The 26,303-nt window shown below is 39.9% G+C and overlaps 1 protein-coding gene across 1 annotated transcript in view; it reads right to left on the reverse strand.

Annotated features, from left to right (window-relative positions):
- Nucleotides 1-26,303, reverse strand: part of LOC121508565 (endonuclease V-like) — a 161,511-nt gene that overhangs the window by 59,621 nt on the left and 75,587 nt on the right. Inside the window, exon 8 of the mRNA XM_041785499.1 lies at nt 25,599-25,668. Within this exon, the coding sequence (XP_041641433.1) occupies nt 25,612-25,668 (57 nt within the window). The 3' untranslated portion in view covers nt 25,599-25,611. The remainder of the gene's footprint in view (nt 1-25,598; nt 25,669-26,303) is intronic.

The raw sequence follows: 26,303 nt of genomic DNA on the forward strand, positions 1-26,303 counted from the left end.
TCTTTTGCTTCTTACTGCTGAGGGAGCCGGTCTTTAGGAGTTTGCAACGTGCACTTCTTCGTTTTTTTCTCTTTTCCTATGCAATTTGTATCTCTGTTGGCGTGGAAACAGATGACAGAATGCCGATAAGAGGCAGAAATGAACACGGAGAGAAACTCTTTACAGTCCGATGATGCCATGTCAGATTACCCTCTTGCTCCAACCCGCCCTTTAACTTCCAAACATCTCTTGATTAATCGCACACCCCATCATCAACGCTGTCAACCACCTGAATCAGCACGTACATGCAAACATATAAGAATCCCCTCGCCACTATCTGACCTTCTACAGTGCCTATAAAAAGTACTCAACACCTTGGATGTTTTGCCCTTTTATTGATTTTATAAATCAGTCATGGTCGATGTAATTTGGCTGTTTTGACCAACAAAAACTCTAAATGTCAAAGTGAAAAATATTTCTACAAAATAATGTCAATTAAATGAAAAATATGCAATGTAAAAAAAGTGATGGCATTTTATTCACCCCTTCAAGTCAGTATTTAGTAAATGCAATCACAGCTCTGAGTCTGAGTGGATAGGTCTCAATCAGGCTTCACATCTGCACTCCAATTTTATTCTGTTCTTCTTTGCAAAACTGCTCAAGCTCTGTCAGGCTGCACAAGGACTAGGCGTAAACAGCCCTTCTCAAGTCTATCCACAAATTGTCTACTTGACTGAGGTCTGGGCTTTGACTCAGCCACTCAGAACATTCAGTTTGTTGTCTTCAAACCATTTCTCTTGCACACTGAATAAGACTGTTCTCAAGAAATTTCCTATATTTTCCACATTCATTTTGCCATCTACCTTTAAAAGCCTTCCACGGCTGGCTGCTGAGAAGCATCCCTACAGCATGATGCTGCCACCACAGTTCTTCACACTGGGGATGGTGTGTTTGTGGTTATGTGTATTGTTAGATGTCCTCTAAGCATAGCATCTTGTCTGATGGCCAAAAAAGCACCATTTTGGCCTCATCAGACCAATTAACTTTCTTCTACTTGACCACTGAGTCTCCTTGAAGCCTTCTGGCCAACTCTAGTTGAGATTTAACACATTTTCTTCAACAGTGGCTCTCTCTTTGCAAATCTCCCATAATGCTTTGACTGATGAAGAACCCTGCAAACAGTTATTTTATACAGAGTGTCTCCCAGCTCAGCTACTGAAGCCTTGTAACTCTTCCAGAGTAGTCATAGGTGTCTTGGTGGCCTCTCCCTTCATGTCTTGATGATAGATTTAACCGAACTCTGGGGGAGGTTCAGTGCCTTTAACATTTTTGTATCCATCCCCCTCACTTCTGACCTTGCAAAGCAGATGGAAACGCCTGTTTCTGTGTTTCTCACTGGTGAATCCATCTTGCAAAACTCCCATCCGAACCATTTGGGCTCAGTTAGAAAGTGATAGGACCAATCAGGAGTAAGAGGCAGTACTTTCGAGCATGGCGCAGTCGTGATGTAAGCAAGCAGCGACAAGAGGCCGGTGCAATTATGGAGGAAGAGATTAGCGTGGATGCTGCCAGTGGCAGTGCCAGTTCTATCAGAACTTGACGACATTTCTTTGTTAAGAGAAGAACAAAGAACAGCAGTGAGTTGTTTTCTTTTCAAAAACCACAAAAGGCATGTACTGACATGTCTACAGTCGCTATGGTTCATGTTATGCAGTTCTCTATGGAGTCTACTCCTCCGTAGCAGCACACCTTGGTAACCACTACATCACGTGTTTTGTTGCTCTGATTGGCCCGTAAAGATGTGAAAGATGGAACGTTCACCCAATCACCCACCAAGTTTTTTTTTAAGCTTCTGTCCTTTCCCAAACGCTGTCTATGGAAAGTTACGCAGATGGTTGTGTTTCACACAACCATCTGACATGTCAGGTTACCTAACCTCTACTTTTCAATAACCTTTTCTCTGAATTGTTTGGAGTGTTCTTTTGTCTTTGTGGTGTAATGGTAGCCAGGAATACTGATTAAGAAGTAACAGGTTAATCAGTATTCTTGACTAGGGGTCACTTTAAAGGGGTGGAATCTTTATGCGGTCACTTATTTTACCACACAAATTTTTATTTAATTGACATTACTTTGTAGAAATCTGTTTTCCCTTTCACATGAAAGACTTTTCTTAAACTTTTTTGTCAGAAAAGCCCATTATATTGACCATGATTGATTTATAAAATCTAAATAAGGGTAATACATCAAAGGGGGTGAATACTTTTCATTGGTAATGTATGCCCTTTCATTCTCCCGATTCCTCACTTCGATGCATAAATCCACACAGATTGGTCCCACACAAACACACTGTAACTGTTGACACCTGCACCTGCCTCAGGCTCGCTGTGAAGTGATCTCTGCTGGGAGAAACTGCTGATGATAAGCAGCAATGAAGGGAAGAAACGTGATAAAAATAAATGCCAGAGGGTCAGTAAACTAAAGCACTGCCCCTCTGGGCTGAAAGTTATCCTTCACTAGTTCAAAAATGCTCCATCTGTCAGTATGCCTATAAAAGACAGAATGTGCCAATGATTTCATCTGACTGCCAAGATAAGAGTATAAGAGTAGTCACGCAGAGGAGATTAGAGACAGACAGGAACATGAAAACAAACCAATTTTAATAGAGCCATGCCAATGATACAGGGACAAATAAGAGGAAAATAAACGTTAAAGAAGGATGGATAGGAAAAGGAGACAGGAGAAGAATAAAGGGAACACCTGGGGGAGTTTTGAAGCAGAGAAAAATGGCTCCATCATTACTCCTGCTTCGATTTTGATGTCAGATTGAACCACGAGTGTTTGTTGTTTTATGTTCATGCACATACAAAGACAGAGGAGGAGGACAAGGAGACAAATTATGGAATAAACAGCGATCACCTCCTGTGATTTAGATGCAGCGACGTCTAAATCACAGGAAGTGATAAAACGTGTTTTAAGCAAAGATGCAGGGATATCTGAGCAAGAGGAGAGGACTTTTCTAACTGCAGGCTGGGCCTCCTCACTGAACTTCTATAGTCAGCAAAAGCAGCATATAAAACAGCTTGACTGGATATTGCCAGGATTAACTGCCTCTTCATGTGTTAGAAGACGTTCCAAGAGCGCTGCCAGTTCTATTGGCCAGAAGTATGGATTTACAACAAAATTAAACTTCACAGGGAAAAATCAGCTCTTTAATAAGATGCTTTTGAAGCAGCATTAGTCAGTGTTTTTGGCCATTTTGAGGCAGAATGCACTACAAACTGTTAAACATAATGCATTATGTGACATTGTTTGGCCTTCTGAAGTTGTTTTGGTTACCGTGCGTACACATTAGCATTCAGTTTTCTGATCTGAGCTGTTTTTATTCTCGTGAACCCTCAGGGAAACATCTAAAGCTGCTAAATGCTTCCCTGCAGTATGTTGGTCGGCTAGTTTCTAATTTTGTCCCTGTGCTGAAGTGTATTCTCAGGGAAAATATTGCATCTAAACAAAACGAAGAAAGAAGTTGAACTACAGCAAAGCCACTCAAGGACAAGATCTAGTTTCTGAAGCTTTCAGACTTCAAAATGCTTTAAAACAGCTAGATCAAATAAAACATATGTGAGTATATAAAAATACACCTGCAGGCCAAACTAGATGCTGCTAAATTTACTTTACTGCATCATTTTACATATAGGAAAACATACACTTTTTGAGTGCAGAAAAGTACATTTTTGCTTTGTCTTCTGTGTCCATCAGTCAGACAGGCAGTGGTGTTTATTCCAAGCAGCCGAGGGAGGCAAAGCTTTTCCAGTTTTTCAGACTGTGAATGTCATTTTTTCTTTATTTGACAGTGATATTTCCTCGCTGTCATTCTTCCTGGTCTCAAAGGCAAATAGTGGAATTTGAAAATGCAGTGAAAGGAGATTTATCATGATTAACCAAAGAAATTCAAAGATTAGTCACAATAAACAGATTTTCATGCTTCCAGCTGTAATTATTATTACTTACTTTACATTTGATCATTATTAATGTTTATGAGTTTTTCTGTACACCGTGTTTCAAATTATTATGCAAATATGACTTTTGTGTAAAAAACTTTTTTTTTTTTTCCTATGGATGGTATTGTGTCTCAGGGCTCTTCACTGAAATCAATCTCAGACACCAGTGATAATTATTTTGTCAAGTAAGCCCAATTAAAAGAAAAACTACTTAAGAAGGACGATCCACATTATGAAGCAGGCCACAGGTTTCAGCAATATGGGAAAGAAAAAGGATCTCTCTGCTGCAGAAAAGTGTCAAATAGTGTAATGCCTTGGACACGGTATGAAAACATTAGATATTTCATGAAAAATTAATCGTGATCATCGTACTGTGAAGAAACTTGTGACTGATTCAGATGAAGGCATAATGAGGAAGGTTTCTGCTGGACAAATTCATCAGATTAAGAGAGCAGATGCTAAAATGCCATTACAAAGCAGTAAACAGGCATTTAAAGCTGCTGGTGCCTCTGGAGGCCCACCAACTTCAAGGTGTAGGATCCTCCAGAGGCTTGCAGTCGTGCATAAATCTACTATTCAGCCAACCCTAACCAATGCTCACAGGCAGAAATGGTTGCATGGGGCCCAGAAATACATGAAGACTCATTTTCAAACAGTCTTGTTTACAGATGAGTGCTGTGCAACCCTGGATGGTCCAGATGGAGGAGTAGTGGATGGTTGGTGGATGGCCACCATGTCCCAACAAGGCTGCAACGTCAGCAAGGAGGTGGTGGAGTCATGTTTTGGGCCAGAATCATGAGGATAGAGCTGATAGGCCCCTTTAGGGTCCATGAAAGTGTGAAAATGACCTCAGCAAAGTATATAGAGTTTCTGACTGACCACTTTCTTCCATGGTACAAAAAGAAGAACTGTGACCTCTGTAGCAAAATTTTCTTCATGCATGACAACGCACCATCTCATGCTGCAAAGAATACCTCTGTGTCATTGGCTGCTATGGGCATAAAGGGAGAGAAACTCATGGTGTGGGCCCCATCCTCCCCTGATCTCAACCTTATTGAGAACCTTTGGAGCATCCTCAAGCTAAAGATCTATGAGGGTGGGAGGCAGTTCACATCAAAACTACTGCTCTGGGAGGATATTCTGACATCTTACAAAGAAATTCAGGCAGAAACTCTCCAAAAACTCACAAGTTCAATGGATGCAAGAATTGTGAAGGTAATATCAAAGCGGTACTTTGTTAATATGTAACTTGGCCTGAAATGATATTTTTGATTGAAATAGCTTTGATTTCAGTAAATATGACCTCCTAATGCTGCAAATTCAACAAATGACCATTTTCAGTTCTTTACAGCCTATAAAATGTTTGAAACTCTGTTGTACATAATAATGTGGAAGACCGCATTTTGAGTTTTTAATTTTTGAAAAGTTATTATTGGGAGGAAATTTGAATTATGCTCTAATGGTTGATGACTTGAAAAATATACTGACTGTCATTTGCATTGACTATTTCGGAAAATCAGAGAAAAATATAATTTGCATAATAATTTGGAAAACAGTGTATTTTTATTAGTGCTGTCAGTTTTGATTGTCAATTAATCAATCACAAAAACATATGCAGATTAACCACACAACCCATCAGAGCAGCTCTGTAAAACCGGTGAATTAAAGTGCCAAACTCTTATGTGCTCTTGAGTCTTGTTTTGTAATCATGATCTGAGTTGGATCAATTATTGAACAGCCTGCTCTCACCATCCTCCTCCTGTACCTGTCTGCCTTTGGGGAGATACACACATGTGCACAGGCAAATGTCAATGGACAAGACCCTAATCTGCTCCCATTGCGGTGTCAGTGGCATGTGACTGTGTATGGATGCGTATGATTGAGATTATCTAATACAGATGGCACTTCTTCATAGCAGCCTTTGCCATCAGTGTAATAATGTGGAGTGAATGGAACTTTGAATCACGCTATAAACTCAAGTCCTTTATACCATCACCTATACCGAGAGGTATTGGTGTGCAATCTTGTTCATTAAATACACATCTACATTGTTCTTTCAAAAGCTTGTAAAATGTTTTATTTCTTAAAGAGGCATGATTAGTCTGATTATTTTATTATTGTTAAACAAACCTATAATGCAATCCCTCTCACTGCATTGATACATGCAATTAGTAGTGATGAAATAATTACTAAGTCTGCAAAAAGATTTTTTCAGATCTATGGACAGCACAAGTTATCACTGTTTTGCCAGTATTGCTTTGTAACACCACTGCCAAAGAAGCTTACTGAGTTGAAGAACAAGAGCAAGAGAGGAGAACAAAGAGACAGAGAGCCAGAGACAGACCGCGAAGAAAAGAGAATGATTAAAGCTTTGTGGCCCTGAGTCACCTGAACATATTTTTTTCTTATGGCCCCTCAGAAGCAGAGCTGGCATCACAACTGTTTGCTCCACAGTCTGGGTCAGTCTGAGCCCAGCACCGGCCGGAGGCTACAGACCTGCACAACACACTGGAGACACACTCAGGCACACAGCATTCACACAATGATTGAGCTAATTCAATGTTGGACTAAGTTCACTTCTTAAATATAACTCTCAGTTTAAGGCAAGACTGTGTAAATGAATTGAGAAATACCACATTCCCTCTATTACAAAGTCAAAAAATGAATAAATCAGGAAAAAACTTGCAGGCAGCTGCTGCCACACTCTTCTGTGGTCTTGTTTGATCAAATGGCATGAAAAATGGACTTGAGCTTGTGTAGCGCATTTGTAGTCATCTGACAACTCAAAGTTCTTTTCACACTGCAGGTCACACTTAACAAGTCACACCACATTCACAGCACACTTGCACACTGATGGTAGAGGCCGCTACAGTATGTCAGTTCCTCATCAGTATTAGCTATCACAACTGGAAGGTTGTGGGTTTGATTCCCAGCTCCTGCAGTCACATGCCAGTGAATCCTTGGGCAAGACACTTAACCACCTCCGCTTGTTCCCACTGCTGTGTCAGTTATGTGTAATTGTGTATTGATACATTTTAACGAAATTAGCAAATGCTAGGGGTGTAACGGTACGGAAAAATGTCAGTTTGGTACATACCTCAGTTTTGAAGTCAAAGTTCAGTACGTTTTCAGTATGGTAATAATTAAAGCGAATAAATAACAAAATCATTTTATCAAGTGTAATAAATTGTATAAAAATAAATCTGCTGATTAAATAACATTTAAACCTCCTTCCAAGAGGTCTTCAATTAATGCAAACATTAAATAAATACATTTTTTTGAATTACTAGGTTATTTTCATTGATATATTTAAATATTTATACCCATTCTTTAAACACTAAATTTCCCAGCCAACTTGAACGCATCATCATACAAGTAAGTTAGCTTGTTAAGTATGCTAATTAGCATCTTTCCTGCTGATTTCAACATGGACTTTAGCACTGGATTACTTTTTTAACCAATGGGACCTGCTACAAAGTTTGGGAAAACTTTTCACAGCCCATCTTGGTGGATAAAGAAGCTACAGCCGTGTGAAATCTGAGGATAACCTATGACACAGCTGCAGACATGATGGAGTCCCCCTCTCCCCCTCCTCTGAGGCTGAAAGTTGAAGGTAGAATTAATTTGATTCACAAAACCAGAGCTCCATTGTTATGATAAAAAGATCTAAAGTTATGGTATATTCAGAACTGGCTGGTGAGAGTTTTTGTTGTTCCTCGTCGTTACAGTGACGTTCTTGTTTGAGTGGTGCCTTTTAAAATGCTTTGATTGATCTGCTCAATGATGTGCTGTCAGCGACAAAGCTGCTGAATAATGTCAGCGCAACTGTTGTTGTCTTTGTCCACTGTTGTATTTTACTGGGAAACAAAGCGTTCCTAAACAGGAAGCTTTTATCTAGGAATATTCAGGCTGTTGCTGCCGTTTGTTGTGGTTGTGTGGTTGCCAGGACAGTGTGACAGTGAGTTGTTCTTTGGTTTTCTGTCCATGTATGAGCTTCGTTCCACATACAGTGCTTAACAAATTTATTAGACCACCACCCAAAGTAAGGTTTATGCCACAGCTGCCCTAAATTAACAGCACTGGTAATTACCAAAATCCTTTTTTATATTTCTGCAATGGTTAATACACCAGTATGTAGAAGCTCTTTAACCCAAATAATATTTTCAATGCTAAAATATCATTATCATTGTTATCCATGAATTTTCAAATTTACTGATTTTAAAAAAACTAAAAAAATAGTAAAGCACGTTATTATTTCTTGATTAATATGTCAAATTATAGTTATTTACTTGCATTCCTGAACAGAAAAATTAGTTTTAGTGGGTGAATGTTATGCTTGATTCATTTCTGACTTCTCAGAGAAGCCCAGTGAGCCGGCTCAGATTTGGGTATAAAAAGGAGAATTCAGTTTAAAATTCCTCATTCCTGTTCAAAATGGTAAAACGTGGAGAGCTCACTGAAAATGAAAGAGTCCGCATTAAAGCACTTCATGATGCTGGATAGTATCTGAGACAAATATGACAGGTGGTCTAATAAATTTGTTACACACTGTATATCTGTTTGGTACACGTCTGTACCATACCGAGAGGCCCGTACCAAATCGGTACGGTATGAATCCACGTACCTTTACACCCCTAGCAAATACTGAAGGCCAATTCTCCATAGCAACCTCTGCCATCAGTGTGAATATGGAGCTAATGGGTGTGAATGTGACCTGCGATGTAAAAGTGCTTAGAGCAGTCAAGACGATTTAAAAAATGTAATACAAGCTCAACTCCATTTACCATTAATAAAGTATTACAAGTACACTTTAATGCAGGGATTCCCAAAGTGGAAGTTGGACCCCCACGCTGAAGGGCGGTCGTGGGTTGCTGTCCAAAAAACCCCCAAAGAAATACTTTAAATGATTTAAAGATGTAAATCTTATCCATTATTGTTCCAAATATTAAAATGAGCTTAATCTAAAATAAAAATGTAGTTATTAAGAGAGAATTCTGCTTAAAAATTTAGTTAAATGATAATAACCACCATTTGTACATGATGCTTTGTGCTACATCGTAACCATCTCCAGGAAAGCTGGGGGGTCCCAAGTCTCTGACGCTGTTATTCTGGGGGTCACAGCTGAAAAACTGCTTTAATGTGTCAGAAAGTAAAACTGAAAGTGTTAAAATCAAACAGCATTAAAGAACTCTGCCTGAGATGAATACACATGAGGACAAAATTTTTAGCCCTCCTATGACAATTTCAGTTTTTCTGAAGTGCTTTAAAACAGAATGGAGAGTTTTTAACACAGCTTTGTCAAACATCCTAAGTGTTTTTTGGATGCTGACATTATTTTACTTTGCACACAGAAAAAGTTATTTCACTAAAACCACAAACTACCAGGGTCAAAATGATTAGGCCCCTTTAGAGCTGACCTTTTTACTGAGCCATGGCAAAAACCATTGTTAGTCAATGATGTGCCTTAACTTTGCAATGCAAAAGGCTTGTAAAATCAAGTTAACACTAACAGTTATTCCCCAGCTCACAGTACAAAAGCCTCAGAAAGGGTTTGAGCTGTCACTTGAGAAGGCACCATGCCAAAACCAAAAATAATCAGTTTAGACTTGGGAAAAAGAATTGTTGATGCTCACAAATCAGGAGAAGGATCTATAGAGTTATCACAGCATTTCCAAGAGTCAAGAACTGGAGTGAGAAGTGTAATCAAGAAATTAAATGAGAGCCACACAGTCCAGAACAAGTCTGGCAAAAGTAGGAAGAGAAAGATTTCAAAGACCCTGGAAAGAAAACAAGTGAGAGACATGTCTAAAGATCCCAGAACGACTGCCAAGACACAATGAAGGACTTTGACGAGGCAGAAATTGTAATCTCGAAGAAGACCATCACTAGAGCCCCGCACAGGAATGGTTGCAGACCAAGAAACTCAACTTATGCAGAAGAGACACCTTCAAGCCAGACTAAAGTATGCTAAGGACAACCTGGAGAAGGATTATGAACACTGGAAGCATGTTCTTTGGTCAGATGAAACTGAACTAGAGCTCTTTGGCTGTAGAGATGTTGGTGATGTTTGGAGAAAGAAGGGAGAGGCATATCACCTAAAGAACACTGTCCAAACAGTGAAACATGGTGGAGAGGATTATGCTGTGGGGATACTTCAGTGCATCTGGAACTGGAAACCTTGTCTAGGTGAGAGGAACCATGACGAAGGATATGTGGAGATTTTTAAAGAAACCCTAAAAAAGTCAGCAACAAGACTGACACTCAGATACAGAATTAAATTCAACTCTTTAGGTGATACTTTAACAGAGAAAATATACTGTGTATGAATGGTAACAACATTAGCTAGAGCTTTAGCAACGGTAACTAGAGCTAACATAGCTGCGTAAGTTACATAAGTAATGTAGCTATGTTAGCATTATCAACATTAGCTCAAGCTACGTAACTGAATGGAGCTTCATCAGTATTGACTTTAGCCATGTAAGCTGTGTTAGTGTTTTCATGGACGGGTTTTTTTTGACTATTTTGTAAAATTTGGGAAATGTTCTGGGTGAGGTTTTTGCAGGCCAGACTTGTAACTTATTGTGAACTGACCCTTACTCTAACAGGAAGTTTAACCCGATTTTATTTTTGAAAGCTTTCGTGTATTTCCATCCTGACAGTGTTGGTGTCTGACAGCAGTGGTCTGCAGAGCAGGCGTCTGATAAAGGCGGTCTGCAGCCAGACTTTCGTGGAGAATCAAGTTGAGACTCTAGCACTAAACCGAAGCTGCCTAACAGTGCTAACTGTTGCTAACAGCTGCTACTTGTCAGTCAAGTCAAAATTCCAAACAAGTTTTAGGCCCGCTTCCTTTTACTAGCCTGGTGTTGCAGCCCAGATGCATTTAGTGCTGAAATTGTCAGATAAAAATAAAGAGAACAAAATCAGACAAAAAATAACAATAAACTTCACCATGATGAACTCAGGCAGAATTTAATGTGTAGCAGTGTGAGAAAGAAGGTGAAAGATCAGCTGGATCAGCATACGTGTGTGCATCCACAGTATGAGCACGGCCTCTCAGAGCCTCCTGCATGATAAAGTAGGTGAAGACTAAAGAAATGTAATCCCCAGTGAGTGACAGGAGGGATGGGATGACTCTGCTGCTTATGCTGTTTTAGAGATTTCAATGAATTTTAAAATCATGTCCAAAGGTTGTTTTCTATCTCTTAGGCAACACTTAAACACTTTAAAATACAACAGATTTAATTGGCTATTTATTATCTTTTATTTTGAGGCTGGCTGGATTCTCCAGAGTTTGTCCTCAAAGATTTACTGCAACTAATCCTTGACTGAGGGGAATGATATTCAATTTCTTGTTTTAGAAGTCTATGCTCCAATCTGAGATGAGTTCTCACAGTCATAACATCATAGTGTGGTGTTGTGTCTTTGTGGTTTAAACTTTGATTTCTCCCCTGTGTTTGCATTTTCAAATAGAGATGTGTTGAGTTGCAAACACTAAAAATCCTCTTTCCTGATATGGCTATTTCAAGATAAAAGCACCTCAACAAAACATAAACCAGGTACTTCCATTCTGAATAACTTTTGTTTTTTTTCCTTTAAATTAACTTTGGGCGCATTCAGAGCTGTTTGGTCCATGTTAAACAAAGTTTGGTCCATTTTCCCAGATAGTCCGGTTCGTTTGGAGTGGAGTCAAATCTCATAAGAACTCCTGTGCGGACCGAACGACTCTGGTCCCCTTAAAAACAGGGGCCTCAGTTCACTTCCAAACGAACCCTGGCGCTTTTCATTACAGGTGTGAAAGCAAAGTGGACCAACTTGTGAACCAAAGGCATAAAGTGGCACAAAGCATAATAATTTACAGATTTATATTCATGATTAAATACACTCAAACACATGTCAATACCTCGCTCAGCATCCGTGTAGTTGAATCAATTAAATTCAGTTTTCAAGAGGTCACGATTTCATTTGATTCACAACTCGATTCGCAATTTAATTCAATACTGATTCATTTTTAGTTACAAACCCAGTTTTGCTTCAGTGTGAAAGAGATTCTCAGAGATCTTAAATTGGAAATAGTACAAGGAACCGTCTAACCAGGCACATTATGATAGGCAACGTGCATTGTTAATAATTAAAGTAACTCTGGGGAAAACTGTAAGCTGCTGAACCAAACCCATACTGAACCATGACCCCCAAACCAGGGTACGAACCAAACCATGATCTCTGTAAACAATGATACCATTAATATGAACAGGATTCACTCATACTGATGGACACTGTCCACAGCATCCTCTTCCATTAATGTGTGAATGCAGTATGGATGGGTTTGAATAGGTTAGAGTGACCTGAGGTGAAAAAATGTCTTTATCAGCTAAAGTCCATTTACCATGTCCATTTAAAAGTAATTTAACGTTTGTCTCATGACGACACCTGTCCTAAATAAAGGCATGTTCAGTCTATAGACCTTTAATACTTATACTACTCGTGTGCTGTCGATCCATATTCTAGTTTTGGACATAAATGTTTAAGCTGTTGGAGTAGTTGCCGTTGTTTAACAAGGGATCAGGTGAGTAAAATCCTCTTAACAAGTATTAAATCAACCAAAGCAAGTCTGAATAAAAGCTGCAGAGAAACCTTTTGTTATATGATGTTTAGAGATGACAGAAAACAGATGCATGCGCCTTGAGTAAATATGCTTGTGCCTTTGTTTAGTCAAAGCCTCCTGTGACAAGTGCAGGGGTCTTCATCTCTCAAAAACAATTAAACCCTGTAATAATTCCATTCAAACACTCACAAAAGCAGTATCAGTCAAAAAGATCTGATTTTCTTCAGCAGATGCAGGACCTCAGGGAGCTGTGAGCTGAGCTCCTGCTGCCTAATTCTTGGCTTGTTTTTTTGGACTGGACTCCTTCAATGTTTAGGGTTCATGAGGGTTACACAGAAATTTTTTTTCAAGCTTTGGCTCTGTTTGTTTTCTATCAACCCCAGATCAAGACATCAAATGAAATTCTACAGTGATGTGATTTAAAATAAGTATGAAAGTTGAGTAGTAAACTGGAAGTGTTTCAATACCTGCAAACAGCTCCTGCACCTACAGGAACCTTTGAAAATTTAACATTACTCTTTATTCTTCCAGCTCCCCTGAGATTAACATGACGTCTTTATAGGAAAACCGTATTCAGATCCCTGGTGGCCTGTTTGATCAGTTCATCAAAACTGGTTAATGTGAACTCCCCTGGCATGAACTGAGATGGGGGGATGAAGCCTGAATAAAGTGTAAGACTGAAGCGAAGTTTCTGAGAGGTAAGAATGAGACAGAGGCAGGATGATGTAACACCCGGTGCCTCTGCAGATCACTCCTCCAGTTAATACTGAGCTGAAGAGTTTCTGCAGCAACAAGCCGTGTCCTTGTACCACTCTAACTTTTTAATGAGTGCGTCTACTCCCAACAGAGCTCATCTGTCCAACCTTGGTGCCACTGTCTCCACAGCGTTTCCATGACATTTTAGAAATGATGTTTAAAAGGGCACTTAAGTTTCTATAACAACATTAAATGAAATGAAATCATCACATTGTTGGGGACTGAGTGACAGAGGTGTCTGACAATTTTGAATTCAACTCGCACATAAAACACCAGATCATCACATGGTAAAAAGCAATCACGCCTGTGGATGTTTTACCCTTTTATTGAGTTAATAAATCAGTTATGGTTGATATAATTAAGCTTTTCTCATTAAAAAAAAAGCTTTAATGTCAAAGTGAAAACAGATTTTTACAAAGTAATGTAAATTAAACAAAAACTATGTAATGGAAAATAAGTGACTGCATAAATATTCAACCTCTTTAAAGTGACTAACCTAAATCATCAGAGGTCCAGCCAACTGCTGCTAGTAGTCTCACAATTAGTGAAATGGGGATCACCTTACAGCAGTTAATGTGTTTCAAGTGACTGTAGTATAAAGACACCTGTGTCTCGAAGGCCCAGTCACTGGTTGATCAGTACTCCTGCTACCATTACTCCATGAAGGCAAAAGAACACTCCAATCAACTCAGAGACAGTGTTAATTTCGTCGACTACAACTATGACTAAAACTATTCGACAGCCTTTTTTTCTATGACAAAAACCAGATTAAAACTAACAAAAACAGATCTGTGATGACTAAAACTGACAAAAACTAAGTTTAGTTTTTGTCAAAATGAATAAATTAGACTAAAATGTACTGTGGATGAATCTGTCAAAATGCAATGCATCTGTATCTATTCTGCCTCTCAGCTGTAGAAAGCAGGGACCCCAGGTTTGGCAGGGTGCAGAGAACACACTACCATGATTTGGTACCAGATTTAGGCGAAATAATAAATGCTTGGACTGAAAGTAAAGACCAAAATGTGAGGACTTTTTATGGACTAAAACTGGGCGAAAATGTTTTGATTTTTTTGTTGACTAAAACTAAAAGACATTTCATTTTAAGACTAAAACTAAAACTAAAATTAAAAATAGCTGCCAAAATTAACACTGCTCAGAGAAAAGGTATTGACAAGTACAAGTCAGGGAAGGATAAAACATTTTCTAAGGCACTGTTCATCCTCCAGAGTTCAGTTAAATCCATCATCTAGAAATGCCACTCCAAGTCATTTAAATAGATGAATGATGATTCAGATCAGCGCCTGCTCCTTCCTTCTCTCTCACTCGCCCCCCACCCCTCTTTCTCCCTTCCTTGTACTGAACCTCATTTTAAATACTGTGATTTTTCCATGTATTTTGTGGGTATCAACCATACTATATAACAGATAAAGGCAGAGGTTTGTACCTACAGCCAGGTAAAAGAGACTGAATCAAAAAAGTTGTTCTCCATCTCTGCAATTTGGCACAGCACTATGATGCATAAGTGTGCTGTATGAAGCTCTTTGTCAGGTTGGATGGATCCAGAGTGAGTTTAAAGCAGTTACAGAGCCAGGATTGTAGTGCTAAACAATTTGCCACATTCTGCTAATTTTTACAGTTTATACATAGAACGCAATGGATTTAGTATTCAGGTTTTAAGTGCTTGACTTTTTTCAGATAATGGATCTGAAAAAAAACAAAAAACAAAAAGAACCCAGTCTGATGACCTTAATGTGACACATAGTGGAAATGTCCTCACTCTGGTATAAAATTTAAAGCTCTCTATTAATACTTCATTTTCTCCCCTTTAAACTGTGTAATATTTCCTAACCCCCTGTTTTGTTTCTGCAGGCTCTTTTTTGTGTCTCACTTTTCCACAGTTGTGACGTTTTCATTGGAAAACCTGCAGTCTTTGCAGGTGATTTTCTCCACTGCATCTGTAGCATTATCTAATGTCCAGCTGGGGCTCTGGTAGTATGTCACTGACCTTGTTCCCCAACCTTGCTGCTCTGTTCCATTCATGCCATGTAAATCCACAATGACTGTTTGCTGCCTCTACTGCTTGTCTAAACTTGAGTGATTTTTCAAAAGTCAGCCCATCCTCTGACAGCAGCCTCCTCTGTATCCTGTCTTCATTCATGCCATGGATCAAATTACACTATATTGCCAAAAGTTTTCACTCATCCATCCAAATAATTGAAATCAGGTGTTCCAATCACTTCCATGTCCACAGGTGTATAAAATCAGGCACCTAGGCATGCAGACTGTTTCTACAAACATTTGTGAAAGAATGGGTCGCTCTCAGGAGCTCAGTGAATTCCAGCGTGGTACTGTGATAGGATGCCACCTGTGCAACAAGTCCAGTTGTGAAATTTCCTCGCTCCTAAATATTCCACAGTCAACTGTCAGTGGTATTATAACAAAGTGGAAGTGATTGGGAACGACAGCAACTCAGCCATGAAGTGGTAGGCCACGTAAAATGACAGAGTGGGGTCAGCAGATGTTGAGGCGCATAGTGCGCAGAGGTCGCCAACTCTCTGCAGAGTCAATCGCTACAGACCTCCAAACTTCATGTGGCCTTCAGATTAGCTCAAGAACAGTGTGTAGAGAGCTTCATGAAATGGGTTTCCATGGCTGAGCAGCTGCATCCAAGCCATATATCACCAAGTGCAATGCAAAGCATTGGATGCCGTGGTGTAAAGCACGCTGCTCCTGGACTCTAGAGCAGTGGGGATGCGTTCTCTGGAGTGACGAATTGTGCTTGTCCATCTGGCGATCTGATGGACGACTCTGGGTTTGGCAGTTGCCAGGAGAACGGTACTTGTCTGACTGCACTGTGCCAAGTGTAAAGTTTGGTGGAGGGGGGATTATGGTGGGAGGCTGTTTTTCAGGAGCTGGGCTTGGCCCCTTAGTTCTAGTGAAAGGAACTCTGAATGCCTCAGCATACCAACTGATTTTGGACAATTCCACACTCCCAACTTTGTGGGAACAGTTTGGGGATGGCCCCTTCCTGTTCCAACATGACTGTGCACCAGTGCACAAAGCAAGGTCCATAACGACATGGATGAGAGAGTTTGGTGTGGATGAACTTGACTGGCCTGCACAGAGTCCTGACCTCAACCCGATAGAACACCTTTGGGATGAATTAGAGCAGAGACTGAGAGCCAGGCCTTCTCATCCAACATCAGTGTGTGACCTGACAAATGCGCTTCTGGAAGAATGGTCAAAAATTTCCATAAACTGCTTCCCTAAACACTGTGGAAAGCCTTCCCAGAAGTGTTGAAGCTGTTATAGCTGCAAAGGGTGGACCGACGTCATATTCAACCCTATGGATTAAGAATGAGAGCCAAGGCAGGTGAGCGAATACTTTTGGTAACATAAAGTATCTCTTAACATCATCGTCACACCAAAGTCACAGTCCACCACCAGCTTTCTAACTTCTCACTCACACTTTGCATATTACTGTGGTGCCTTCTGTTGGCATGAAGGTACAATAACACAGAAACACCACCAGCTATAGTATGATTAGAATACAATTTCTATTTTGTAACCTTAAATGTGAAAAAGTTCAAATGGTATGAAGACTTTTGCAAGCCGTCATTATTCTAGCAGTTGCTGTCTCTGATCATCTGATCAGGGTCTTCTAACACTTCCTTGTTCAAATTTTAAACCCAGAGGTGATCGTGCAGATGCAGCGGCAGCTCCTAAACTTAGGAACAATCTTTCTGATAACATCAGGTCTGCCGAATCAGAAGTTTCTTTTAAAAAGCTGACCAAAAAAAAAAAAAATTATAGATTAGCGTTTGTTTTGTTCTGTTTTATTCTTGTGTGTGTATGTGCATGTGTTTGTGATTGAACATAGAGTATGATGGCTGTGTTATTTATTGTGGGTATGTTTGATTGCTTATCTGTTCACCCCTTTAGGGATTTGTGAAGCACTTTGTAACTTTGATTTAAAAGCTGCTATAAAAATGTTATTATTATTATTACTAGTTTAGTTTAGTTTATTTAGTTTATTTGTATCAGGGACAATGTACAAAATTACATTAGTCTCAAAAGAGAAAAGATGCTTTGTACCAGATTTAGCTTGCTAGCTAATCTCCATCTGTGGTCCCTGATGGAAATTAGTCCCTTAAATAAGAACTTTACCAATTGCCTTTAATGATGTTTTCATTACTTCTCAAGGTGTAAGAATATTAAAAAGCAGACATTTTTTCTTGCATTTGACCAGAAAAAAAGGAAGTTTGTCAAGCAAACCTCTTCTGACCATAATAATCTCTGTTTTGATTCAGCAGTCAGGGCTGCTACATATCAGCATTAAACTGCTGGGCACAACAGTTAAAATGTTGGCAACAGTTATCGGTTTATGCAGCTTTCTTTGCTGATGGTAGAAATCTGTAAACAACAGCTGTCATAGACAAGTCTGAGAAGAACACAACAAAATGGAAATACTGAATCAGATGCAGTTTTCTCTACAAAAGAATCCCGACCAGCTGTATTGTTTTTCTTCTGGAATCGCTGTAATCACATCAATAAAAGAACAAGTACTTAAACAGTCCATGTATCACTTTGTCATCACCTCTACGTTTTTATCCTCCTGCTTCTGCTCTTTTCATTTTCCCTTCTACACTGACATTGATTTTTCCCTCTCTCCCTCCGTCCCTCCCTCCCCCCAGCACCCCTGTTGTTTCCCTCCTCTTCTTGTGTCTCTTCATCTCCTCTCCTGCTGCTCCTTCTTTCATGACATCCTCCTCTCACTTTGACAGAAACTCTATTTCTCTTCCTCTGCCACCCAGGGACACTCACACACCTCAGCCCGCTCCCTGAGATCTGCAGGTGAACACCGGAATGAGTTCAGTCTCTTATAGCCGAGCTCGGTGTGATGCTGAAGACGGGTTTTCACACTTCTTATTTTACCTTGACAAAAAAAGTGTCTTAAATCACACCGAGCTAAGCACATGTCTGAAAAAAAAAAAAAAAACGGACTGTATCTTCACCTGGCTGCACAGACCAGATGATTCTGCAAAAAAGTTAAATATAAACAAAAAAATTACAGAAAAGAACCTAACACACTCCTTCAGCAAGTTCTCAGATCTTTTTGTTAAACACACAAATTAACTTTACCAATAATATTCCACCAAGACTCTTAACAGGATCTAATCCTTATAGAGATTATGCTTTAATGTTGATATTTTGGCTAACTTTCATCAAAATTTAAGCTAAACAGCCAGAAAAACATCCAAAAATGCATTTTCCATCAGTATAGTGGGCAGAACTTTTAGGCATGGTCTGGTCAAAAACTGAGGCTAAAGTAAGGCTTTGGATGTGGCGAGTAAGCCCACCTAAGGGCACCACTGGGCAGAAAGGAGAGTTGACACAACCCCAGTTGTGCTCTGGATGTCCGTGCATGTTACCAGGAGCATGGGAAAAAAAACTGTTGGATAAAAAACAGAGACCAACAGTAAGAGTAAGGGGTGGATGTGTGAGTAAGCACTTAGCTATTAGCTAGGGTACTGTCTCAGTGGTGGTGGGTTGTCCAAAGCCCCAGGTCATGCTAAAGATGACCCAAGGGCCTGAAAACCCCCCATCTATCTCCAGGCTATTTTCCCTCCATCCCTGGGTTGTGGAACGTTGGGACCCGCAGTGAATCCTGAGTGCCCTACATCCCCTAGGGCTTAGAGTCAGGTCACACAGCAGGCAAGGTCAAGCTCAGCGTCATCTCTTTTGTCCAGGTCTTGTCACACCTGGTAACATGCACTGAGACTGACGGTGGTTTTCGGGCCCTTGGGACATCCACAGCACGACTAGGGGTTGTGGTATGCCTCCACATCCACCCTTTACTCCGCCCTGAAAGTGTGGACTTTGTTATTTTATCCAACAGATTATTTCCCCAAAACCCTGTTAATATGCAAGGACAACCAGAGCACATCACACACCTGATGGTGTCACATTTCACCTTACTTCAGCCCTAAATTTTTGGCCCAGAATGCCTAAAAGTTCTGCCCAGTACCGCATAACACTGGTTTCCAACCTTTTTGCTTATAGGGCCCCCCCGTACTTGTATCTATAAAGGGTTAGCCCCCAAGCCCCTACTTTGAAAAATTCAATTCAATTTTCATTGTTTTCATTGACAAAATACGGACATTACAGGCCTACAATTGAAAAATGGTGTATTTATAAACTCTCTATTAATATGACAGCAAAGGATCACTTTAAAAAAATAAAGAGGATCTTTTAAATTCAAGAAAAACCTAAAAATTCTGCCCTTCTGCCCGCGCTTACAGCCCATTTTCCTTGATTGATTTAACTAATGACATTGATTTTGATACTAATTAAAGCTTGGATTTCTTTACAAACTTTCAATTTTGGTGTCCGTTCTTTGTTACTGGTGTCTTTGCTTTAATTTTTTGTTAGTTTATTTATCTAAGAGGCTGTAAAAGAGGACAAAAGGCACACAGGCACATCTAACTAACTCCATTAGCCCCGTTTTAGTATTGGCTGATTGCTACATTTGCTTTAGCTACGTGAGCTAACACAGCTAACAGCAGTGGTCTGCAGAGCAGAAAGGCGGTCTGCAGCCAGCCTACCTTGAAAATATTTATATTCATATGAAATTTAAACTTGCTCCTTCAGAGTGCTAAATAAATAAAAGTGTTACAATGTTAAAACTAGAAAAGCACTCAGAAAGGGCAGACCTCCGCCATTAGCCCCATCTCCCAATAGTAAAGAATCCTGTAATAAATTCCTGGATCCGTCCCATGTGCCCCCCACCACGGCATTTGCTGATTACATTTGCCACCCTGGTGGGGTGGAAACACAGTGAGGCAAAGCATTGGCTTCTCTATGAGTGGACTGTCAAGGCGGAAGCATTGCCTGCTGGTGCCAACTGACAGTCTCACTCATGGTCTTACTGGATGACTGGAAGTCATGTCAGAGGGTGAATATTCCTCTATTCTTCCCAACGTTGTGAGTATTCTCCCTACAATTCGCTGTCTTTCTCTCTGTTACGCTCCGACTCGTCTCCTCGACCAGGCGTGCGTCTTTCAAACTCTATAAACTCCAAAACTTTGACTGGAAACACAGCCAAAATTCTGCTGGGATTGAAGTTACTCATGTCCACCATCTCCTGGTGTAAAGTGGTAACAGCGCAGAGCTATGCCATTAGCCCTATCTCCCAATAGTACAGAATCCTTTAAAAAAATTCCTCGATCCAGACGATGATCCGGATCACTCCCAAAATCTAATCAGTTCTTCCTTATGCCATTTCTGACATGCCCTGAAAATTTCATCAAAATCCGTCCCCAACGTTTTGAGTTATGTTGCTAACAAACTAACAAACTTACAAACTAACAAACTAACAAACCCATCCGATCACATAACCTTCTTGGCGGAGGTAATGATACTTAGCAGATGCTTTTGTCTAAAGCAACAGACATCTGAGAGTAAGAACCAACAAGCAAAGATCTAGACAACAGAAAACAACTTCAGTAAGTGCCACAAAGTTCCTCAAGTCCACCGGACGCAGGTGCTGCCATGCAATGTTAGAGCCAAAGTTCCAGTCCTGCTGTTCTGTAAAGGATCACATGACAGAATTGTTTAGCTTCAAAGATCTGATGCATCTGATGGTATGTGCCTGCAGTCTGTGAGTGACTGAGAGGGTAAAGCTGGGTTAAGGCCTAGAGGAACCTTCTACAGCCTCGCCTGCTCAGCACAAAGCCTCTCTCCCTGTCTCAGTCTCTTTGTAGAGAGGCTGATCAAAGAGAGGAGCGCGCTCAGAGGATTCACCACGTCAGGGAGCTTCTCAGCGGATGAACACGGACATCCCATTATGTTTCCCAGTGGGGAACGCGGAGGGAAGTGAGAGTGCACAACCCTTGTGTGGCTGCATGAGAGCAGCTGTGGACAAACCTCTGAGTGTGAGCTCACACCAGCAGCTGCAGGCCGATCCTGAATTCTGTGCACGTTTGGAAATACTTCGGAGGGTGAGCGCGAATGATGATAGAGATTTGGAATCTTCTGTGTATGATACTGGTCTGCAGCTTTGATCGGTAATGAGGGAGGTAGGTTTGGCCTGAGCAGCGCTGCTTGTTATTTCACATAAGAATCACAGGATCAAAGGCTTTTTCTCTGCTCATGGTTCCCCTTCGTTCTCTCTCTGCCTGAGCATCTCTGCTCAACCTCAGGTGTCCTTGGCTCGCCTCTGGCCTGTCCACATCCTCAGGTTATTGAAGAAAACCTGTCAAAAGATCTTTAACTTTGAAACTTCACTGAATGCTGCAGCAGGATGGAGGCATGGACAGTCACTGAAACAGAAGGCTGAATTCAAACTCTTTTCTCTGAGTAATAACTTCATTCAAACCAGAGTCAGGAGGTTTTTAGCTGACCTCTCACATCTCTGCTGATAGAGGACAAAGAGAAAGCTAAGACCACACAGTCTTCATACAAGTTAAATTTTAGAAGGGGTTTCTGTACTGATTATGAATCACTACCTCTGTTTGACCTGCAAAGAAAACAGATTTAAGAAGATGTCTGTGTCATTCTGTTGGGTTAGTCATGACATCAAATTGACTTAGACCTTGTGAACTTAAGGGCATAGGTCACAATTTTCTGTGCTTGAGCAGGTGTGGATGGCTTGCTTGTGAAAAATAAGCAGACCATTTTTCTTAAAAGAAAAATTTGAAGGTAATAAAAGAATATTCATATAAGCATAGTCTACATGTACAGTGCCAATGAAAAGAATTCCCACCCCTGGATGTTTAATCCTTTTATTGATTTTTTCATAAATCAATCATTGCCAATTTACTTTGGCTTTTTCTGACAATAAAAAAATCCTTTTTTAATATGGATCATTTATTATAAATGATTCATTAAAATCCATGCAATCTCGTCGTTTGAGCTTTCTGTTACAAAAACTTGCACAATCTTTGTCTACTGTATTAAAAGACGTAGTAGACTTGCCTCTGGCAATATGGCGGTGATGCCAACGTCTGGCCAGCCAGCCAGTCTCCTGTTGCATATTATGTCTGTGCTCAGTGATACATGAATTTGGATCATAAATTGATTAATTCAAATTAATTAATTATTTTTCGCCTGCTTGTATTTCCTTATGTGGCGGACTTGCCTCTATTAATATGGCGGCAAAAACAGGAGAAAACAACAAAGAACACGTTCAGTCCAAGCGGCTTCCATATTAGAAGATGAGACATGGCGGTGATTTTCCAACTTCTCGGCTGCATCTGGGTTGACATTTGGGTTAAATATGTTGGACTTGGGTTCTTCTACTGTGGGGTTTGTTGATTTTGTTTGAGCTTTTGTTGCTGGTTGTTTTTTTTGTCTTTGATTTTTTTTTCTTCTGCTTTGTTCTTATGTTTGCATATTCAAATGTCAAAGCATTTTGCAAACCCTTGATTTTAAAAATGTTTTACACTAGAAGATACAGGACTGATCTGACACCTGGAGCACATCTGGTACTCACACTGGTTCAGGCTGATTTTGCAGCTTTGAAAATGAAATGGTCCTTGCAGGGGAATGGCAAGAAAGACAGACTACCTCTAAAATCATGCATCTCACCACAGGAGATTATTCCTGATGGATCAGGGTAGAGGGAGTCTTGGGAGGCAAGACATGATGCAAAAAAATGACAAAGAAGTGGTGGAAGAAGCAACAGAGTCTGCAATTCGGTGCTGTATTGATTTGCCTTTATACCAGTCCTATATGTAGTTTGACACATTCACAGTTTCAACAAAAGAGTGGGAGGAACATGCTGGTGAGCTGAAAATGCAATGAAGAAGTTTAATAACATGCATGGAAATCACACTTCATGCGCCATGCCCCAACCAAAGGAAATAATTGCCATCACCACCTTTCACCCATTTACCATGAATTTTCCTGAATATTTTCTGTTTCAAGTAAGACAACATGGAAGCACTTAAAGTTACAGCTTGTTGCATGTTCCACATTCATAACTGTCATGCCATGCTGCTTTTACTGAGCCTCTTATCTTCAAAGTGTGAATTTTGGTTTCTTAAGACCTACAATTAGGATGGATTACAGCACAGCAATTCAATAATGTTCTGTTTTTGTCGTTTGTGCAGCTACAAGACTTATGGATGCTAGCAGGCTAAGCCCCAGCAACTCCAACTCCTTCTAAAGGACCCCAAGGTGTTCCCAGATCAGACAAGATATTTAAACCCTCCAGCTCCTTCCAGCTGGACGTTCCTGGACTTAAGAGACAGATGCAGAGCTAGGAAGCACCCTGAGTTTAAAGTCTGCATTGTAGGTCAACCCTTTCCACAGTCAAGAAGTGACTAACTTAGTGGACGACTACACTCATGGTGCAGAAGTATTTAACATAGAAACAACAATAATTCACATTGCTCTTTTACTCATGTTGAATACTAACAATGATGACTGTACAACACACAACAGATAAATGCACCCAAAACACATCTCAATAACCCACCCAAAGCATGATGGGAAAACTCCACTCCCAACATTTGCAATGGCATTGTCCTTTCCCCACTCCCCTGCCCATTTGAACCCATTTTGCTGGTTCACTATTTCTAATCCAGCATTGGGTCAGACCAACCCAACCTGTGACCCACTAGCCTTGACTCAGCATTTGGGCTATAAAAATAACCCAGCATCATTTAGTGGGTTCACACAGTATTTGAAAATTTGGGAGATGTGCTCTGATATCCTTGTATATTTTCATAGAAATCTGTGAAATTTTAGTGCGGTGTACTTCACAGGAATTCTACAGAATTTCTTTAAATTTTAGGGAATGTGTTTGGATATTTGGGGGAATTTGCTTGGAAATGTTCAATTATTTTTATTGAAATTCGAGGGATTTGCTTTGAAATGTATAATTTAGAGAGTTTCATTGGAAGTTTCAGGAGAAATCTGCTTAGAATTTTTTGGAGCATTTCTGGGGTATGTGGGAGCTTGGGTATTTTGGGCGAATTTGAGTTTGACTGAAATTCTAGAGATATGTTTGTATAGTTTGTATATTATATTGGGAAATATATTTGAAATTTTAGGGAATTTTATTTTTTTGGGGAGGGGGGGTCTTTGAAATGTTCAGGTATTTCACTGGAAATATGGTAAATTTATTCTTAAATCTTTGGAAATTTAAATGGCAATTTTGGGTGGGAGTATCCTTTAAAATTTTCAAGAATTTTTATAGAAATTTCAAGCAACACATCTGGATGTTTGGGAGAATTTCTCTCATTTTCATGGAATTTTGGGGGAATGTGTTAGTAATTTTTAGGAATTTTATAAGAAATGCGTTGAAAGTTTGGGGAATTACCCTGAAAAATTTCAGGAAATTACATAGAATTTTGGGGCAAAGTTTTTATTGGAATGTTACAGCTTTATGACAAGATTCACTGAAACATTTGGGGTATTTGAAGAAATTTTGGGGTTAATTCTATGGGATATTTAAAAAAATTTTTAGGAGAATTGTTTGGCTTCTGGAAAGAAAAAACTTCTCAGAAATTTAGAACTTTTAGTGTAAGTGTTATGATGCTTGGCCTTAAAAAGTCCTCATGGTCCATAATCAAAATGACTCCTCATACCTCTCTCAAAACTGACACCACTTCTTACTGACTGAAGACCCTCAACGGCTGACCATGGTCCAACAAACGGCCAGAACATCTGCTAAACTGATCCAGTGCTGTATTTTCTGCAGAAACAGGACCTTACAGAAATTTGTGGGCATAATTTTTTTTCAAAACTGTTCAAAGACAACGCTGAGCTTTTAGACTTATCAGGTTTGTTTGATCCAAAATAAGTGGGAGAAACTAAAAAATGCATTTCAAACAAAAGCTCAGGTCTCAGGAGGTTAAGCCACCATAAACATCATCCTCTCATCACACAGCGGTGTACTGGTTGTGTCCAAAAAGCCACCTAAATGATACTGCTTGAAGAGCTTTCTTGTTTCCTCTTTCCTCCATACAGCGCCTCGATTAATCAGGCAGAAGGGACACATTTGCTGATTGTCTTTGGAAATAAATTGACTTATTTCAAACAGCAAATGAGATGAGAGTGATTAGGCTTTGTACCAACAAACCCAGCTTTACTTTGGGATTTAAGGAAAGTCCTCCATGAGTCACTCGCCGTGGCTCCTCAGCCTATTTTAAGATTGTGTGAGCCTCTCCTCCCTCAGCGTGTGCCAAGGTATCACATCTTCAAGTGTGTTTACTGCGAGAACCCACTTGTGTTTGATGTATTTTGTCACTTACCTCATTTTGTGATTCATGTATCTGCAGCTGGGAAGTGTATCCGAAGGTATTCCCTGGAGCGACAGTCGGCCTGTGAAGGAGGAGAAGAAGGGATAAGTGAGAAAGAGAGAAAGAAAAGTGAGGGAGAGATTTAAAATTTAACAAGTTGTCACAAAACACTTTCCACTCTCAGTTGTGTGAGCAAAAAGCCTTCTCGCACACACTGAACACGTTCTTCTCAAGTCTGAAATTAAAATTAAGGTTCTTGATATGGAGTTTACACAGAACAAACCCAGCTCTTCTGTTTGCTGCCAAATCTGACAAACAAGAGAAACCCTAGTGCAATACAGTTTGTACAAATGTTTCTGAGGCAGTACTGACTTCTGAGCATCATTAGGATTTCACAGCGGCTCTCCATGGGTTTCAGCTTTTAAAAACTCTTCGTAGGATCTCACTTGTGGCTTCACAAATTGACAAAAACACAACATTATTTAAGTGTTGTGCTTTAATCCTTCCTAATAATGGTTCTTGAGAAAGCAAAAGTCATACTATGAAAATAAAAGGTTCAGAAAAAGCAGCATGACAAAGAGTGGAACATTAGTCAGTCAATCAATGAACCTTTATTTATACTCAATGAGGGGCATCCCTCATTTACAGTGATGCTGAGTCAGCTACAAAGAATATAGAGTAGTTACGTAAACACTTACTGAGCCAGAGCAAAAGGTT

Source organism: Cheilinus undulatus, linkage group 4, assembly GCF_018320785.1.
Source record: "Cheilinus undulatus linkage group 4, ASM1832078v1, whole genome shotgun sequence".
Classification (NCBI taxonomy): Eukaryota; Metazoa; Chordata; class Actinopteri; order Labriformes; family Labridae; genus Cheilinus; species Cheilinus undulatus.